This window comes from Bidens hawaiensis, unplaced genomic scaffold, assembly GCF_021521415.1.
Source record: "Bidens hawaiensis isolate Kalapana, Puna unplaced genomic scaffold, B.hawaiensis_p1.1 tig00012085_1, whole genome shotgun sequence".
NCBI lineage: Eukaryota > Viridiplantae > Streptophyta > Magnoliopsida > Asterales > Asteraceae > Bidens > Bidens hawaiensis.
Window position 1 is genome coordinate 329,238 of NW_027491971.1, and position 13,231 is coordinate 342,468.

The 13,231-nt window shown below is 37.9% G+C and overlaps 3 protein-coding genes across 4 annotated transcripts; 1 reads left to right on the top strand and 2 right to left on the bottom strand.

Moving 5' to 3' along the window:
* The first annotated feature begins 1,639 nt into the window (after positions 1 to 1,639).
* On the top strand, positions 1,640 to 3,839 carry LOC143539887 (uncharacterized protein At4g29660). Of its 2 annotated transcripts, none has more exons than XM_077033072.1 (3): positions 1,640 to 1,715; positions 3,263 to 3,467; positions 3,550 to 3,837. In XM_077033072.1, the coding sequence occupies exons 2-3, from the start codon at positions 3,285 to 3,287 to the stop codon at positions 3,658 to 3,660; spliced, it is 294 nt and encodes a 97-aa protein (XP_076889187.1). In that variant the 5' UTR covers positions 1,640 to 1,715; positions 3,263 to 3,284; the 3' UTR covers positions 3,661 to 3,837. The 2 variants fall into 2 exon arrangements, with proteins under 2 accessions (XP_076889187.1, XP_076889188.1); XM_077033073.1 differs by having other exon boundaries at positions 1,641 to 1,694; positions 3,550 to 3,839.
* A 24-nt stretch (positions 3,840 to 3,863) lies between these two features.
* Positions 3,864 to 5,023, bottom strand: LOC143539868 (uncharacterized). The gene has a single exon (XM_077033060.1). The coding sequence runs from the start codon at positions 5,021 to 5,023 to the stop codon at positions 3,893 to 3,895; it is 1,131 nt and encodes a 376-aa protein (XP_076889175.1). The 3' UTR covers positions 3,864 to 3,892.
* A 2,101-nt stretch (positions 5,024 to 7,124) lies between these two features.
* Positions 7,125 to 8,303, bottom strand: LOC143539911 (cytidine deaminase 1-like). The gene has a single exon (XM_077033101.1). The coding sequence runs from the start codon at positions 8,238 to 8,240 to the stop codon at positions 7,335 to 7,337; it is 906 nt and encodes a 301-aa protein (XP_076889216.1). The 5' UTR covers positions 8,241 to 8,303; the 3' UTR covers positions 7,125 to 7,334.
* Between the last annotated feature and the right edge of the window lie 4,928 nt (positions 8,304 to 13,231).

The window sequence follows — 13,231 nt, forward strand, 5'->3', positions numbered from 1 at the left end:
ACAAGATAAAAATTAGTATGTGCATTTTTTTCGTGATTATGAAGAAATTGCGTAAAGAATATACCACGTATTCATATTCTTTGTAATATTCCATTAAATATAATTTGAACTTATTAAACTATTTAATTTGATAAAATATATGTTTCTTTTTTTTTAATTTAATCATTTAGTGTTTTTAGTTTAACGGGTTATAAAGCTAGTATTTTAATAAATAAATAATTAGTTTGAATAAACAAAGGGGATGTTTGGGATTCCTTATTTGTAGCTCCATATACCTTAAATAAGGAGTTTTTTATAAGTTACAAAATCCCAACTTATGAAAACTCCTTATTTCTTCTTTCAAATGTTTAATAAGTTATAATACCCAAATATTATTTTAGACAAAATGGCAAAACTCGTCCTTTATGTTTGCATCAATTTTCAATGGTCGTCCTTTACATACATGAATTCCATAAAACATCCTTTATGTTTAAAAACCCTATTACGTTATGTCCTTTGTTTCTAACCCAGTTAATTTTTGTCGTTAAGTTTAGTCATGTGCAAGTCACATGAGGGTATTTTTGTAATTTTGCATATTTGTTTAAATGTTTGATAATTAAAACTAAAGAAATAGATATATTTCTCTTCTCTCACTACTCCCTCTTTCTTTACAACATATAACCATCGCCACAACTGCAACCACAGCCACCTACACGGTGGTTCCCCCAAACCCGATCTGAAACACCACTTGATTATCTTTCTCAAGAAAACTAAACCGGCGACCGTCACACTTTCGCCGACCGTTACAACCACCTACATGGTGGTTCCCCCAAACCTGATCTGAAACACCCTTGTGCAGATCTGAAACAACTCACCTCTAAACATTTCATCATGGTTGGTTTGGTGTAAGTGAACGGAAAGTTGACCGGTGTGGGTGAACAGATCCGCCGTAACCTTTTCCGCGATTACGACTGTAACTCCCCTAGGGTTAACAAGATTTACTTCTCAACTATTCCCTCTCTATTTTGTGATGTGATTTTGAAATTGGTGGTTGGAAAACGTGATTTTGAACGAATAGGGTGGTTTTTGTTGAAGAAAATGAAGATGTGGTGGTGGATTTTATGGGGAAGCTGATAAAGTTCTTGATTTGCAGGAAGAGTCACTGAAGATGATGCTAGTGGAGTCTCTCAAGATGGTGGCGGTGGTGGAGATGATGGTAGAGTCATCGGAGATGATTGCGATTGTGTGGTGGTGGTTTTTGATGTAAAGAGAGAAATATGAGAGAGAGGAAGAGAGATGAATGGCTGTTGAATAAAGAGAGATAAAGTGTTATAATTTTATATTTTAAAATATATCATTTTCTTTATTTTTAATTATTAAACAAATATGCAAAATTACAAAAATACCCTCATATGGCTTGCACATGACTAAACTTAACGACAAAAATTAACCGGGTTAGAGCCAAAGGACATAACGTGATAGGGTTTTTAAACATAAATGATATTTTATGGCATTCATGTTTGTAAAGGACGACCATTGAAAATTGATGCAAACATAAAGAACGAGTTTTGACATTTTGTCATTATTTTAACTTGTAAAAGTTAATAGGTTACAGGGAAGTAAAAATAAGGAAACCCACTGCCCCAAAAATCCAATACATACAAATTACAAATACAACCCGCTCCACTCTCCTCAACGGCCGATCGGAGTCGCCGGTTCCATTAATCTCTCCGGCGGTTTGTCTTCTTTCCTTCTAATAATTGTTTTATTTTATCCATAATAACCTGTTAAAGGATCATGTGTTTTGAATTTACTAAGTTTTTGAGCAAAACCCATATGGTAAAATTAATTAGTTTGATGATAAATGATAACTGTTGGTTAGTTAGTTAGCTGATTCTGTATAAGGTTTATTAATTCACAATTACTGTTAAAGCTTTCTTTTCTGTGATATTTGATAAACTATTCGCATTTGAGTCCATGCCCACCAACTGTTTGATTAAATGCCTGGACTTCAAAAAGCCCGCGGATCGTAGCTCGTTCATTAAAAGCTCGATTATAACTAGTTAGTAGGAGTTGACTTGAAAAACCTGAGTCGAGCTGGCTCATTTTTGTAACCAAGCCGATTTCGACCTAAGCTCGGCTCGTTGCCTCGATCTTAGGATTGTTTAACTTCAAGCTTGAGCTGAGCCGAGCCGAGCCGAGCTGCCTCGTGTAATTTCGAACTCAAGCTCGAACCCACCATGGCTTGACTCGTGAACAGCCCTAGCTTGTATAAGTGTGCAACTATAAGGCTGGCAATTAATAGTTTGTAGTTCCTGACATATGCACCAGCTCGATTGCCGTTTTTCATGTTACAATCTCGTATTAGTATGTAGAATTTGATTTGTTATCTGATTGCTATTTAGCCGATTTCGTGTGCTGTTCTTGATTGACAATCACTGTTTACACTTTCTTGTTCCCTGATCTTTGTTTCTGATCTATTTTCATTTGAATACATGCTCGTCGTCTGTTTGATGAAATGCCTGACTAGCCCAAATGGTCAAATATTCATCTTACACTGTACGCACCCCTCAAATGCTAGGCAGTCGATATCGCCAATATATCACCCAGTGATATATCGGTTATCGGTCCCTTGTTAAGTATCGGTACCGATAATGTCGGCAATATCACCGATATTCTCGATATTAGTGTTCTAAGTCTTAGTTTTCAATTTTTGGTGTTCAATGTTAGTGTTTTAAGTCTTAATTAGTTCCTACTTGCTACGAGTGTTAGTGTTTTGCAAGTTGTAAAAGGTTAATTTGTTAATAGTAGTAGGACACTATACTGAATTATTAGTGTTAAATTGCTATATATACGAATTTTACATGATATTAAAATTACCGATATCCGATATTTTTCTGCATTGACTATTTAACTCAAATGCATGAATTTCTAGTGCCTTGTGGCTTTTTCCATGTAACAATCATGTATTGACATATAGAATTATTGTGTTTGATGAATATTTTCCTAGTTTTCATTTTTCAAAAGTTTGTAAAATCATACAAATTTTAAACTTGAGCATTTGCATCACCACCCAAATGGTTGATTCTCTTAAAAACGGAGATGATGAATCTTCAAGGGGGAAATAAAACGTACAACACTTGAATCTATATATGATCTTATATGTGTGCATGCGTATATGCCTTTGCTTTCTCATTCATTTAAAACTATGACCATCTTAAACCGCGTATTATTTAGGTATATGTATGGTTGTAACATTTAAACTTTTTTTGTTACAAATTAGGAATATTTAAACAAGTTTAAGAATGACAACCTATTTGTGGAGAAAATATGCTGATTACCTGCACACTAAATGGGAGAAAGAAGTTCTTTGGACCATGGTCGATCCATTCAAACGCCCAAAATCATTCACTCCTCTTGTTACAATCTATGTATGTGCTTTCTATACTGGGGTCATTGGAGCTGCAATCACCGAGCAACTTTACAAGGTACACTGTACCACCACAATGTTTATTTTTAAAGCGATTATCTGTTCGCTACAAGTTACTTACATTTATTTCCAACAAACAGGAAAAATACTGGGAAGATCATCCAGGCGAGGCGGTGCCACTTATGAGACCCAAATTCTATGGCGGTCCGTGGAAGATTTACAAAGGAACTGTTCTTCCACCCAATAAATGAAAATCAGGAATTAGTGGATTTCATATGTTAGAAGATAAGCTTCATATATTATCTGCTACAAATTCCCTACATATATAATAATCTTGGTATGTCTATCTAACATAATTTGTACAAACGATCAGTACCTACATTCTATTATCTTTCTTTGTGTTCTTCGGATCATTCAAAATATAAAGCTTCATGTGTAGGAGCTAGGACTCGAATCTTTCTTTTTTGTGTGTAAGGGAAAGATTTAGGATTCTGCATTTTTAAGAGCCTCGAGGGCATCCCCGGTGGTCTTTTGTACATAATCAGTTAGTTTTTTGGCCTTTGGGTCACCACCAACCATCTCCTCAAAGCATTCATTGCAAGTGTCTACATTGGTTGTAATCGCGCTAACATCAAAATTGGCTTTTACCAGGTTATCGTTTGCAAGGCTATCTAGAGTCCTCTTGATATCATCAAGAGCTGCGCCTAGCACCTCGTCACACTCTAAACAACACTCGTGGGATTTGGGGCTGTTCATCTGTTCTTTGAGTGATGTACTGAACTCGTGAATCTTTTTCTCAATTTTCCTCATTTGATTTCCTACCACGGTTGCCACATCGCCTTCTTTCTCATCCGTTGACCCGTCTTCTATCTCATCCTTTGACTCGCCTTCTTTCTCGGCCTTTGAACTGTCTTTTGTTTTATCCTTTGACTCGTTTTTTTTCTTTTCCTTTGAAGTGCCTTCTTTCTTATCCTTTGAACCCCCTTTCTTCTCATCTTTTGAATCGCCTTCTTTGTTCATCTTTGGATGGTCCTTTTTATCATCCTTAGGATCATCTTCTTTCTTATTCTTTGAATCGCCTTCTTTCTCATCGTTTGAATCGTCTTTTTTCTTATCCTTTGAATCCTCTTCTTTCTTATCCTTTGAATCGTCATTTTTCTTATCCCTTGACTCATCTTCTTTCTCATCCTTTGAGTCGTCTTCCTCTTCATCCTCTGGTTTGTCTTCCTTCTTGTCCTTTGAATTGTCTTCCTTCTCATCCTTTGAATCCTTCTTGTCCTTTGAATTGTCTTCCTTCTCATCCTTTGAATCGTCCTCCTTCTCATCCATTGAATCACCATTGTCTTCTTCCTCATCCTTCGAGCCGTCTTCTTTTTTATCCTTTGTATCGTAATCTTCCTCATCTGGTGACGTTGGCGCCAATCCTGCTATGGCAGGAAGTGGGGATTCAAAAGGCTCATGCTTTTTGTCTATTGGTATTACCTCTCCATCTTTGAATTGGGTTAGGGCCGCTATCGGTGCAGGGTCAGGCGCAGGAGTGACCTTCTTGCACGTTACGGAAATGACAAAACCATAAACAAAGATTAGGAGTAATATTTGTTTTGTAAGAGCCATTGTCTCTTTTTAGAGACAATGAAGAGACAATGGGTGTGGAAGGTGAGAAACAAGGGTATTAGGTGATTTTAAGTTTTATACTTTTATGCCATTAAGCATTGGCATTGCTTCAACATAGCTAATACTTTCTTGAATTAGAAAGTCATGGTTACTATTAAAGGAATTGGTTACATAACATAAAATCCAAAAATAATAAAGTCTATACTAATAAGTAATAACCACTAACCACCACCTACCACCATAGTTAAACACCACTTAGGCTGAGGGGTGTGGGGGGCGCGAGAGGGGGCGCGAGTGGGGGCTCCAGCCAATAATATTGTGACGTGTGGCAGAGAGAGAAACTTGATAAGATGGGTGTTGGTTGTGGTGCTCGCGCCCCGGGACATGGTGTGGAGGGGCGCGAGAGGGGGCGCGAGCGGTTTTTTTTTATTTTTTTATAAATGTATTAAAAAAACGTATTATTAAAAAAACTCATAAATTATTTAAAAAAACACACATTAATTAAAAAAACACATTAATATCTAAAAAAAAATTAAAGTACTAAAAAAAAACATTATTCTTATTCTTCGGCTTGGTCTTCTTCGATCAACCTCTTCCGGATACGTTCCTTTTGTTTTTCCATCAGCATTTGGTCGACCGGATTTAGGTTACTGAAGTTTCTTGAAAGGAAGTCCAAATCTCTCATTCTTTTTTTTTCCTTTTTGTCATTAGAGACCACCTCCATGGTTTTGTTGAATTTATTGAGGGATTCAACAAGATCGTTGATGTTTACGGCTTCCCCCTCAGCCGGTTTTTTCCCCCTGGCGTCCCTTCCCAATGGCCGCCTCCTCGGCGGTGAAGACGTTTCCTCCCCCGCAACGTTTAGGTCGAATCCAACCCGGCAATCCGACCCGGCGGAAGTGCTATACGCTCCAGACGAACTAGTTTTAGTCCGTTTCGGCCCTACTTCCGCATCAAGGTCCGGCGCCACCAGCTAAACCCACTTAGAACACCTTCTCAACCTCTCCCACACCTTTACACCGTCCCACGTCTTCACCGTCCCATACCTCCGCAGGCACTCCTGCTTCCACTCTTCGACAGTGAAATTATAAACCGCCAAATCGTCACTGCCACTTGGTCTCATACGACCGGCGTTCCTGTTGAACAGATTAGTAAACAAGCCGACAAATTTTCTGATTTCGGTCCACCGACCCGAAATCATATCGGCGTTCCGCTCTGTACTCCCAACGAGCGAATAGAACGTCTCCCTAACCTTTGTCCAAAAGACCTTGCTCTTTTGGTAGTCCGCTGCAAAATGCATAAATAAATTTGTAAGTCATTTAACTTTTTTATTTAACTTTTTTATTAAAAATCATTTTTAAAAACGTTAAAACAATTACCGCAACGCCGATCCTCAGAAATGACTATCCAAGCCCGACACAGGGCTTCCTTCTCATCCGATGACCACGGAGTGGTTTTCCGTTTCGTCCTTCCAGTCGAAGCCGAACCCGACCCGTCCGTTGCAACTTGTTTTTTCCGGTGGACGCGTCTTCTTTGTCCTGCAGCTTCACCTTCTGGTTCTTGTGTCTCCGGAACTACAAAGTTAGGAGACGGTTGTATGTTGGATGGTTGAAAGCCGGATGATTGTTGCGACCCCGAATAAAACATCGGTTGGTCCGGTGCCAACCATAAATCGTCGTAACTGTAATCTGAATCTAGGTTTGGGTACCAATTTCCAGCCATGTTTTTAAAAAAATGTTTGGAAGATGGGGTGATTTTGGGTTTGGGGTGTGGTATGTGATATTGGTATGTGATATTGGTGTTGGTTTGGGTTTGATATTGGTTTTATAGATGCAAAAAATTTTTTTTTTTTAATAAAAAACGAGCCCAACGGCTCTATTTACGCATTCCCAGGCCATTTACGCGTTATCCCAGCCGCTAGCCCATCCACGCCTGCCTGGATTTCCGCGCTCGCGCCCCTCTCGCGCCTCGGTGGTGTGGTGCTCGCGCCCCGGGGCGCGAGCGGATGGGCTCACGCGCCCTTTCTCGCGCTCCACACCCCTCAGCCTTACCAATGGTACAATACAAACAAGATTCATGGATCAACTGTCATCAAACATTATTTAAACTACCTTATTTAATTTAAAATCAGACACTTGGAAATTACAAATCTTGATCAATAATTCAATAAAACAGCTCATACAATCACATTCAATTCGATGGAATTGTTTGATCTTAAAGGGGATCTTCTATAATTTCGCTCGTAGAGCTCAACATTGATCAATAAGTTTATTATTAACTTTGCATCATTATCTTCTAATCATCAATCAAGTTACACGCAATGGACAACTCTCAACTCACATTTTGGTGCAACATATTTCAACAACAACCTAGCAGCATCCTCCTGCCTAACCAAAGCCTCTTCCTTCTCCGCCAACACCGCCGCCACGATCCGCTCATACCCGACACCTCCCGCCACCATATACGCCACCAAAGCCGCCTGCACTGGCATCATACTCGGGTTATACGCAGCGGACTCCATATAAGACCCCTTATACACCTTCCCATCACAGTCCATCAACGCCACCCCAGATGGACACCCACTGTACGGCGAGTGCGACTCACGCGCCGCCTCCAACGCCTTCAGTTTCAACTCCACGTCATTCTTACCCGCCAATTCCGAATACCCATTTGACAAATTCTCATTCTGGGCGATAAAGCTTTCATCTTTCACCTTCAATTCCAACCGGTGATCATGTTTCTCAAGAATCAGAGGCGTTTCTTGATCCAGCAGAACATACGGGCCAAACGGGTCGGGTAAAATCGACGATAAGGGTTTGTAATCAGGGTTTTCCAACGGCTGATCAGTAATCACGATCTGGGTATCGGTGACTCCCCGGAGTTCTTGAAAAAACTGGCGGCAATGGCCGCAAGGGGCGGCGGAGACGGCCATGTAAAGGAGCCTTGGGCCGCCGCCGTGGGCGGCGAGGTTAGTAATCAGAAACTGCTCGGCGTGGATTGAATAATTGAGGGGTAAATTGGGAAATTCAATGTTTCCGCCGAAGAAGATCCGGCCGTCGGATGATAAGCCGACGGCGCCGACGTGGAAATTGGAGATGGGTGGACGAGCTAGGGTTTGAGCTGATTTAACGAGTGATGGTAATAGTTGAGGGACAGTGAGACCTTTGGATTTGGCCATGGATTCAGCCTCTGAAGCAGAGATTATGTATTTAGCCATTAATTAATATTATTATTATTTTGAGATGGGTGAGGGTGAAGGGGGATGGAACAGAAGGTGGAGTGTTATATTTATTGGGATTCATTGACAATTGATAAACTGTTTTGTTTATTTTAAATTGATAAATCTTTTTATATAATAATAATAATAATAAGTGTAAAGCAACACATTTGAAGTCTAATGTATTTACAAACTTATTTCTTTTTGTAGTTAATACACATTGGGTTCTTATGGTTTGTGTAAAGTAATACATTATAGGTCCAACGTTTAAAATTAACAAGCTTGAGGTTTGTGGTTTCAATATTGTAATAAATTTGGGGTTTAAGGCTAACCCCCGTTAACTTTTCGGTTACATTGAAAGACATTTTTATCTTTTTACATCCGAGGGATTTCCCTCGGATGTACAATATTGAAGGGCCGTTTAACTTAATGGGAAAGTTAACAGAAGTTAGCCTTAAACCCTAAATTTGTTACAATATTGAACCCACAAATCTCAGCTTGTTAATTTAAAACGTTGAACCTAAAATGCGTTACTTTTAACAAATACCAAATATGTAATTAATTCTAAAAAGAAATAAGTTTGCGAAGTAATACATTACGAGGTATAACTTTTAAAATAAACAAGTTTGGGGGTATGTGGATTTAATAATGTAACATAGTTGCCTTTTAATGTAATGGAAGTTAGCCTTAAATCTTTAATGCATTATAGTATTGAACTCGCGATCCAAACTTGTTCATTGTCAATGTAAGACCTAACATGCGTTACTTTGCGGAAGCCATAAGGAAGGGATGAGTTCGGTACCGTACAAGTACTGATCCTGAATTCTCAATAACTTGATACCAGTACCGAATATGCCCGGTTTAGTACCAGACAACTGGTGCCGATACCGTAGGTAAATAATATTAGAGACCGCCACATTGTAATTAACTCTAAAAAAATAAGTTTGTAAAGTAGTGTTTATCAATATTGATAATTGTTATGGATATCCTTTTTAGTGATATCAGGATTAAAATATTTTGAAGTTGAATAAGATGATCGTGTGTTAGTCTGTTTTAAATATGTACGTACGATCCTTTTAAAAGTTGATGGCGTGAATATTTTTTAAATAATAAGATTTTACGAGTTATTATTTAAAGTGATTTAAAATTGATGTGATAATGTTCTTTGTTAATGGTAGAACTTACATGATATTATTACACACATCATATTCATTTAATTACTTCTACATGTACGCGATTGTAAAAATCAATTAATCATTGATGTTTATCGTTGATTTTGCATGTACATAAGTTAAAAGAAGTTTAATGTATTGAAATTAGATTCATAAATTTGAGAAAATATGTTATAATATACATTTTCTGGTATAAACTTAGGGGGTTTACGCCTTCTTTCGGCTCATGATGTTGGGGTTTACGCTTTTGTAGCGTCGAGGTCTCAATCTTGGAAGCTACAGAATCACATCTTAAGGAATAGCGGAGTTGTCAACCTGGACTTAGACTACGTGCAGGCCCTGGAACGCCTAAATGGCACTCTCCCAGACTTTGACATTGGCGGTTTCTCTAATATGGACACCGCCCCACCAAAGCCTCAAAAAACTTTGGCGAATGCCCTTTTTGGCAAAATCGCTCAGAGCCTGGGAGAAGTTTTTGGATTGTCCCCCCGACAGAAGGCGGTTATTGAATGCTTACAAGGTCCTCATGCCCAAGATTTTCTGACCGTTATCCCAATTGATGGCTTGGGCCAAAGCATGTCTGCGGTCGAGTATAGGGCCATTCTTAAGTACCGTTTGATGGTCCCAATGTACCCAGAAGACGAAACATGTCCAATCTGCCGTTAGGCTTTCCTGGATAAATTCTGAGAGCATGCGATTCATTGCAAGGAGATGACTGGGTTCAAATATCGACATGATTGGGTGCGGGACGTTCTTTGGGACATCTTAAGGCGAGCTGGGATATCAGCTAAAAATGAAGCCCCCGTAAACTTCCTTACCGACCCCACGGAAGGGAGATCCACTCTACGACCGGCAGATTTGCTCGTCTTTGGTTGGGCCGGGGGATAACACGCTTGTGTTGACCTCACAGGGGTATCTCCCTTAGCTGGTTTGAGGGATAATGGGTTTGTAGCTGGGCAAGCAATGAAAAGGGCTGAAACGAAGAAGGTGGAGAAACACGCTAAAGCATGCGAAGGAATCCAACATGTTTTTGTCCCTTTGGCTTTTGATACCTTTGGCTCCTTGGCACCGGAAGCTATCCGTTTCCTAACCAGGGTCCAACGGGTTGTGCATAGCAATGTGTCGACTCCAAAGGGGCAGGGGTATGTCTTTAGCAGGTTAGGGTTTGCAATTCAGAAAGGGGTGGTTGCGCAGCTTGTTGCCCGCCTACCTGCTATGTTGATGTAATATCTATGTTTCTATATAATGAAAGAAGTCATCCAAATTTCAAAAAAAAAAACGAAAAAAAAAACTTAGGAAACTATTACTATCTTATAAAATTCTGAATATTACAAAAAATATCAGATCATGATTGACATGATTTATTTAACACAAGGTGTGAATTTGCATTTCTAAAAGATTGTTTAATCCTTGTCAACCAAGTTTTATTTTGTAGTTGTGTTTATGCTTTAATTGAATTTTAGTGGGAGTAGTTACCTTCTTAGGTGTGAAAACTATATATAGTTTTGTTAGAACTTGTATTTTCCCTTTTATAAAATAAGAATAAAATATTAGAGTTATAACTAATTATTCGTACTCTTGTTGTGAAGTAGCAATATAATAATAAAAATAATAATAATAATAATATATATTTTTTTTGTTATTTTTAATGTGGTGTGCTGATAGGAAACATGTATTTTTCATTGGAAACTCGTGTTTAATTCTCACATATAACACTTTGCGGGTTCATGGAGGGCTCAATGAAGAAAAAATGAGATTTTTGTGATCTCTAGTTCGATGCTAAGGGCGTCTGAGTTTTATCACTAGTGAGCATTCGGGCTGGTGGGTTTTCCTCTTAACTAGAGATATCGGAGGCGCTTAAGACTCCGTATAACTGAGTTGGGCCAGTTGACAGTGGTATTTTGTCATTGAGTCACGTACCTAGATAATTCTATGTTTGTTATGTTTGTTGTCTACTAAAAAAAATAATTAATTTATTCTAACAGTGCCTATTATTTTTTTAATGGCATAAATACTTGACCAGTTGACAATCCTTTCGTTTTGGTCAACGAAAAAAGTCTAGCTTTTAGTATTCTTTTATATCAAATGCTATATAATAAGTAAAAGTCTACCTTTTTTGTTTCATTACATGAGTGTCTATTTAGAAATGAATCAATAACAACAATATTGTTTTTCTCAATATCCAGTGTGGCTTCATGATTTTCGTCATATAGAGACTATCTATCCTACCAATGATTCACAATTCAAGTGGTCGTACATTTTTACCCGTTGTATTTCCGTCAAAATATACGATAGCCTTCAAACATATAATGTTTTTAACCCACTTTGCCTAGTTTGCTAAGAGAAACAAATTTAATTTCAATCCTATAAATCTCATTGAGAGAATGTGATGAGTGAACCACTCATGCCTTGTGGGATACAACACCACAACCATAATAGTCATACTTATTCTAATTCTAGTGTGTCCTTTTATGTTCGTGGGTATCTTCTCATTGTTCAAACTTTTACGCATCAAAAAGGATTAAAAAAAACTTTTATTTAGATTATTTTTTTAGAGTTTCATATTTTTTTATGTAAGGGTTTAAAAATCATGAATATGATCATTTTCACTTTAGACCACCCGTAGTGGTGGCTTTGCCACCAACGTTATGAAGCAAAACGCGGGGGGTACACCGCCCCCCTGCGTTATGTTGATTTCCATTTTGTGTGCGTTGTATACAAAACGCTGAGAATGGCATATTAATCAAAATTTGACCGTTTTTTTTGACCGTTGGAGAATTCAAAAAAAAAATTATTTTCTATATATTAAACCATTTCATCCCCAATCAAACCTCATCAAATTTATAAAAATTCTCTTTCAACTCTATAAAAATTCCTTACACAAAATTCACTTTATATGAATCCTCCATCTATATATAAACAGTTTTTCGGGCCCGACCAAGAAGCCAGGACGTGGAGGAGGAACAGGCGGTTACGAGTGCGATTATGCTTGCGACATAGTATATGAGTTCCGTTACGGGTGCGATTAGCGATCTACCACATTATCTGAGAGAGCCCAACGTTAACAATCTACAACGTCTTTACGAGGCACATACAAGGGTGCATGGTTTCCCCGACAACGACAAATAGTTTTTTTTATTTTCTTGTAATATTTATTTAATAAAATATTATTGTTATTTGATTATTCTTATTAAAAATTAAAAAAAAAAACAAAAAGTGTAAAAGTGACTGGGCGTCACGTGACGCATAACCCCTGGATGTGGAGAGTTATGACTACAGCATGTTTTTGTACAAAACCATAACTCTGACTGGGCGCCACATGACGCATAACCCCTGGTAGTGGAGCTTTATGACTACACATGGTCTTAGCTGGCATATATACTTATAGTTATATAATACGCAACTACGTCTTCATGTATCCTATCTGCATTTACTCATATTCATAAGATTATCAAATTTCATTTGATGGTAGTTAGTCATGCATACGAGATAGTAAGTTTGTGTATGTGCATTTTTTTCATACATATTCATATAAAACTACTACGCAATTTCCGCGCTATAACATGTTATTATATAACAAGTTATATATATTCAACAATATAAAATTTTTACAGTACTAATAAAACCTTTATACATCAGGTTATAATTATATGATTTTTATATCCATCAAAAACTACTAATTTACCACTTATTATATAATAAGTTCATGATAAGAAGTGCAATAGGAACAATGCGTATATATTATTTAGAGAGCGTGAGCGAATATTATATAATAAGTTCATGATAAGAAGCTGGCCATATCTTGTGTTTGATAAGACA

Coding starts and splice junctions, on each gene's coding strand:
- LOC143539887 (XM_077033072.1), top strand. CDS start 3,285: ATGACAACCTATTTGTGGAGAAAATATGCTGATTACCTGCACACTAAA. Junction 3,468..3,549: donor TCACCGAGCAACTTTACAAG/GTACACTGTACC, acceptor TCCAACAAACAG/GAAAAATACTGGGAAGATCA.
- LOC143539868 (XM_077033060.1), bottom strand. CDS start 5,023: ATGGCTCTTACAAAACAAATATTACTCCTAATCTTTGTTTATGGTTTT.
- LOC143539911 (XM_077033101.1), bottom strand. CDS start 8,240: ATGGCTAAATACATAATCTCTGCTTCAGAGGCTGAATCCATGGCCAAA.